We start from the raw sequence: 6,697 nt of genomic DNA, 5'->3' as shown, positions 1-6,697 counted from the left end.
CCGTGTTACTGGACTTTGTTTGGTGTAGCTTAAAATTTTAGAAAAATTGTTAAAGTCAAAAATTATTTTAATTACATACTTTATATAATTCACAATTTCTCAACTATATATTGCATTAATTTTTATCAAAATTTGTATGTAATTTCTGAAAATGGTAACATGTATAAATAGTGAATATTGTAGCATAACGGGTTATCTTATAAGATCATCGAACATTCCATTCAAATCACACTCTTAATGTGAATGGTTAACTTTGATAGTTGTCGTAGTAAAAATACAATGAAATCTATATTGCACTTGATCAATATAAGTCGAAGAAGTTATTACTATGTATGTATTTAATTTTTGAATAATGTTGATATTAGAACATCAGTGTAAGTTTCACCATGTAATGGACTCAATAAAAGGTAAAATCAGTATTCTATTTGGTTGTTCCAGACATTTAATGACACTTAGACCCTGTTTGGTGATCATTCTTTTAAATTTTTTTTTTTTTTTTATACTCATCATCAAATCTAGTCTCAATTATTGAAGGGACTGTGTCTCACACCTCTATATGGTTTGAAAAAGGTCTCTTAGAGTTGGTAGATCTTTTCCTCTTTAAAACATGAGTCCAAGTTTCACCATGTAATGGCCTCAATAAAAGGCAAAATTAGTGATCCATTTGGTCGTTCTAGTCATTTAATGACACTTAGACCCTGCTTGGTGATCATTCTTTTAAATTTTTTTTTTTTTTATACTCATTGTCAATCACACATTCTGATAATAAATACAGTTTTTATATAAATTTAAAAAAAAATCGACTTTTTAACTTTACATTCTCTTACTATACAAGACTAGTCAATACAATAGTCAAGACTATAACTTCTTTGTTCAAAATATAGTCCAAAACCAACTTCAAAAATATTAATAAGTTAAACATAGCACCAATCACACCTTTCTGAAAGTGCAGCCGATCCTTCCTCAAAGAATTCCTCCACCACATCTGGTTCACAGTATTCTTCCTTGTCAACCTGAGACGACGACTCTGAAGATTTTTTACGAAACATAGACTTAAAGACTCCTTTCACTTGTTTCTTAGGTGGTGGTTGGGGAGGATTTGGTTTCTCTGGAAGTTGAATATCTATAACAATACAGGTTGTATCATCTCGAAGTCCTTTAACGGATAAGGCTTCCTGCAAGTGTGCGAGAAGAGTAATGTAAACTGAATGTTTAAAAACATATCGATTGATGTAAAGAACACATCAAGAAATAAGAACTACCTTGACAATTTGTGAAGCTGCAGCATCCATTGGCATCCCTCGACAACATTCAAAAGCTGTTTCTGCAGATAATGCATCCCAAACACCATCACTTGAAATAATAAGCCTGCCACCGGCTGATGACAGCTGCAGGTGATAAGATTTATGAAATTGATTTAAAATCTGCTTCACAAACGATAACGGACAAATTGCATGAAAGATGATCCATAGTTCTTAGTTTTCCATTGAAACGTATTAAAACAACGGTAAAAATTATCATCTTCGGATTCAGCAGGGAATCTAGTTCTCTTGAACAATTTTAGTAATCAAGCCAATTATGTTTTCCATTTCTTTCCGAGACCATTGCTTTTATTTGTAAAATGTTCCAAGCCCTCTCTAACAGACAATTAAATGTGTGATGTTGTTAGCTTTTATAATCACAAAATATGAATGAATTAATAAAATAAAGGAGTTTTGCAATTCTTTTCAACTAGTCAATGAAATGAAAATACTGTTGCATACATTAGCCATTTATGTAGAAAAATATAAAACTTTTACAACTAACCATTTACGTTAGAAAATATAAAGTTTTTATAACTTTTGGCCAAAATACTGAGAATCCATATTCATTTCCAAAAATCTATTTCAAAAACAAGGATTATAATAAAGAACTGATTAACATTATAATAGATTAATATAGATAGCTTGAATTCCCAAAGTTACTATTCATGTAATAAATTCTGCTTATCATATTTCAGTTTACATGTCATCTTGTCAATATGCTAGAACAGCTTCTACTCCAATTTGCATCCGTAAAAGAAAATTATATAAATTAAGCCCCAAGAGAAACAATTTAACTTTTCAAATCAGAAGCAGAAAAATAACTGACAGTTCAAGATAGAAGAATTGTTTCAATACCAGAACTGAGTACTTCAAATTCAGCAAGCAAGATACAATTAGAAACAAACCTTCACTTGCTTTACATAAGGAACGGGAACTATGAACTCTCCAACATCCATATCTCCAATAGATCGAGAAAGGCACAAGCCACCAGGCCAACATCTCAGAGGACCAATCTACAGTGAAATCAGAGAATTGCGTAAAACAAAATTTCGAGAGATATTATGTTTATAGAAACCACCATATTGGTCTTCTAATCCCTTATCAGATAAATAAAGAAGACATTTACTGCCTCTCTGTTTACAATTGAATGATATGGTTTGACTCACACAACCACATGGACATTTTCCCACAGCCAGAATTGTTAGTAATTTACTTTCTAATTTAGAAAATAAAATCTAAACAGTAGCGTAATATTTCTTATCTTTATCATCCTAGATTTTTCCTAGCAAGGTAAATAAAATATAAAGCAGGTACATTCCAAAAATCATCCAGTGGATAGAAGAAGAAGAAAAAACATTCAATTAAGGAAGGGAGAACTCCCTGTGCAACATCTACCCAACAGAATTATTTGTAGAACAGAACCACGTAGAATTTTACAAAGTTGTAAATACGTAAAGATTTTGCAAATCCAAAAATATATACTGTTTAGTTTCTACCTTCTAGTATCAACCTTCCTGTAAGCAGATAAATAAACGCCAGGATCCATGTGAATCAACAATCAGTCTAAACAATCATAAGAAGCCATTTCGAATTCTTAATTATAGTTTGGTAATACGTAATTGGCATTCAAATTTAATGCTTCCATTATTTATTAATGATTTTGATCAGTTGTTCTTTCTTCTACAATAAGGAAAGAATAGGCTCCTTTAAGAGATGAGAAAAAAAATACCTCTGTGCCACCACCAGTATTAAGCCGACCAACCTCACCACCACTTGATGTTATACGTTCCCTCCTGTTTAACCAATAACTAAAGAATTCAGACCTTACTGTATAAGGTTGCATGCCATGCGTCAGATAACAAAATATAAGTTATATAACTTACTCTTCTTCATTGCATTCAAGTCTATGATCAGCTGACAGATAATATATTCCCCCTTCGGCAGATTCAAGTATGCAACGAGAATCACCAACTGATGCAACAGTTACGACCCATCCGTCAATTATTACAAAGGTGACCGTCGTTCCAGAAGTTTGTGCTGAACCACAGTCACAACAAGATATGAGAATCTAATGGCATACAAGAGAGAGAGAGAGAGAGAGAGAGAGAGAGAGAGAGAGAGAATTTTTTGCAATGTAAAGATCGAGGTAACTACAAACTGCAGGTGTTAATCAAATTCAATCTATATCCTATTTGATTTCTTAGAAGTTGCAAGTAGAGAAAAACTTTGTAATCCCCTTCATTTCCCAGATGCAACTTGAACAACAAAATATTCACAGATATGTGTAAGCATATGGCTATCATGTATCTGAAGAACTTAATATTCCCACCTTGTAATTTTAAAACAAAGAGAAAATATAGAAAACAAAAATAAAATAATCACAAACCTGACTACTTAACCAAACACATGACACGAGATATTTTTCTTACCTGTAAAATTTCGTTTTCCTAAATTCAGGTTGTTGCACGTAAAATAGATCGTATTAGCTTAAACCATAAAATATATTTGAAATGAATTTCAAAAATTTTTGGACTCTGGATATAGACTCTCTTTTTTCCATTTTGGCACTCCTATGGTAATTTTTGAACATATGGGATTAACCACATGAAAATGTTGAAAAGATTAAGATTCACTGAATCACTGTTAACACTTTGTCATATAAATAAAAAGACTGTAGCAGTAGAATCTTAAGGATCCGCAAAACCTTTTCTTGACCCTCTCCCAAAACCAATGTCCCTTTCCATTTCAATCATTGATCTGCAACTGAGATCCAGCAGACATTTTTTAGTTTTTTTCTAGACAATATGTGGTATTATACACAAAATTTGTTGAACTAATTGAACTGACACAATATCATTCACTTTTGTTGTTATTTTTAATTTCAGTCAGTACACTTTAGTCTTCAGAATGACATGCCTACCGTATGTATAGCAATAATCGTGCTATGTCTAAGTGAATTGAACCTGAACTATTTTTACCTCTTTCTTGGAAATCTTTATCTGTTTTGACGAACCCAGCAACCAAAGCCCTCGGCAATGCGGCAACCCACTCATCCCTATTAAGATCCGGTGGAATAGCACCCAAGACATTGTTCAAGAGATTTTCCTTGGAATATATAGCAGCTGCAGATCCATTGTGACCATCAAATAACTGCAAATAGATCAGAAAGAATACATTGTGTAAGAAAAGCAGCAGATGACTTGATTTAAATGCAACTAGTACAAAATGAAAACAGATATTCGACATTTGGTTTCCAGAGAACGAGCAACTACATTGATTCCTCACACATTTCAATATTCACCAATCACTTTCCATGTGAAATATGTACAGAATGCACAACTCAAATGTGTAGATTGTTGATGTGATCCAAATATTACAAATTAAAATGTGATCCAAATATTACAAATTAAAATGTGATCCAAATATTACAAATTAAAATGTGATCCAAATATTACAAATTAAAATGTGATCCAAATATTACAAATTAAAATGTGATCCAAATATTACAAATTAAAATGTGATCCAAATATTACAAATTAAAATGTGATCCAAATATTACAAATTAAGGTTAAAACCATAACAATGGTTCCTGTAACACAAAGTCAATGCACAGGTGAATGAATAACTAGAAACAAAAGTCTTCTCAATCCTCAACCACAATACTAATTTTTTTATCACATAAATAAAGACCCTGATATGTTAATCCGGGAAATTGTTGTATAGCATCCGCTCTCAGCATGACTAACATGATATAAAATGCTAAAGTCCAGGAAAAACTGCAGTTCCACAACTATAAATAGAAAACCACAATGACAAAATAGCCTTAGACACAAAGAGAAGCACAATAAAATCATACCCCGAAAACAGAATATGTGGTGACTCCATCACCCAATACCCGTTGGCATTCTGTCTTGAGGAACGTAAAGTCCTCACCTTTCTTGCTCTGGCTGGCCTGGCCGTGCAAAATCTCAGGGTTCTCAAGCTTCTCATTAGCCAATTCCCGCTTTAACAACACCGATAATGGGACCGCATGATGGTCAACACTCTTAGACAACATTGCTTCCTGTCCCAACAGCCCCAAAAATGATAATTTTCTTTGTCCCTCTTTTCACGGGATTTGGAAAATGCAACCCGTTATGTATTCAGTCCGCCAATTTCTTCTTGTAGTTGTTGACAATTGATTCAATCAACACAAATCCAATAAAATCCTATACATACAAACGCAATATAAAAATGGAAGAACATATCAGCGTCCTAAAATAAACATAAACAAACCAAACCCAAGCAACTAAAACAAGGAGGGCAATTTAATTTGATTCATATTTATATCAACATAAAAAACTATGAGCAATAATACAACCAAGATCCTCTCAAGCTTTAACAATTAAGAAACAAACTTTAACATTAACATAAACATAAACAAAAATAAATCTTCAACCCATAAAACAACATTACATATCTACATTAATGAAATGAATCTGATCTTAGCATAATGTGGATAAAACCAAAGTTGTAACAGATAAAGGGCCCAATCTCAAATTGAGAAAATGGAATCTAGAAAAGAGAGAATAAACATACAGTTTATTAAAACTTGCGAAAATGGTCTTTTAGTTGCAATCATCGAAACACAGCGATTCCGGGTCTGGGTTTCAACGCTGCAAAAAAAAATAAAAATAAAAAATAGAAAACAATTGTCGTGCGTTTTTGTCTGTTGAGATGAGAGGAGAGGAGAAGGTGTTAACGCTAGAGAGAGGGAGACGGAGGTATAAATTATATAATTGAAGGCGTCCGGCTATTTTTCTTCTTGTTTTAATTAATGCTATTTTTGGAGAATATATATTTTATTCGGGGATTTAAGTTGTTTGTTACTTTCGCGTGCTGCTTGACAAATGACAATAAATTGACATATCCAATTGCATTATCATAAAGATGGAATCTGAGCTGTAAAAAGGATATGTGCATATTTTCTTTATGGGCCCCATTTCCGTTGTCTTAGACTAGATATCCGTCTACGTGACACAACTGTTTGATTTGGATACAAATTAAATTTTCAATAAATTTCGGTAAAGTTGATGAAATATATAATTAAAAAGATTAATAAAAATTGTAATTCTCATCAAATGTGTGTTCGAAAAGAATTTAGAGAATAATAGATTTTAAAAAATGAAGTTAAAAAAGTTACACGTTACTACATGATTGAGTTTTTCTTGTCATCAACGCTAACAAAACGGTCAATAAAGTACGAGATTATAGCATTTGCAAAGACGCTCCATTGTTGCAATGCACGAAACAAATAGAACTCTTAGTTCCGTCTCGTTAAACAACATTTAAACCAACTGATGTATCAAAGGCAAGTTCAAAAATCTCATAATCCAGTTCAGATTAATTTTGAG

The 6,697-nt window shown here is 32.4% G+C and overlaps 1 protein-coding gene across 2 annotated transcripts; it reads right to left on the bottom strand.

Annotated features, from left to right (window-relative positions):
• Window positions 1–863: 863 nt before the first annotated feature.
• Window positions 864–6,091, bottom strand: LOC111409080 (probable protein phosphatase 2C 12). Of its 2 annotated transcripts, none has more exons than XM_023038988.1 (8): window positions 5,883–6,091; window positions 5,238–5,512; window positions 4,283–4,454; window positions 3,188–3,341; window positions 3,034–3,097; window positions 2,210–2,317; window positions 1,263–1,388; window positions 864–1,175 (listed from the first exon to the last, which is right to left on the bottom strand). In XM_023038988.1, the coding sequence occupies exons 2-8, from the start codon at window positions 5,292–5,294 to the stop codon at window positions 915–917; spliced, it is 942 nt and encodes a 313-aa protein (XP_022894756.1). In that variant the 5' UTR covers window positions 5,295–5,512; window positions 5,883–6,091; the 3' UTR covers window positions 864–914. The 2 variants fall into 2 exon arrangements, with proteins under 2 accessions (XP_022894756.1, XP_022894755.1); XM_023038987.1 differs by having other exon boundaries at window positions 870–1,175; window positions 5,161–5,512; window positions 5,883–6,090.
• Window positions 6,092–6,697: the final 606 nt, after the last annotated feature.

The sequence above is a fragment of the Olea europaea genome, chromosome 14 (genome assembly GCF_002742605.1).
Source record: "Olea europaea var. sylvestris chromosome 14, O_europaea_v1, whole genome shotgun sequence".
Classification (NCBI taxonomy): domain Eukaryota; kingdom Viridiplantae; phylum Streptophyta; class Magnoliopsida; order Lamiales; family Oleaceae; genus Olea; species Olea europaea.
This window is presented reverse-complemented; position numbering and strand designations above follow the sequence as displayed.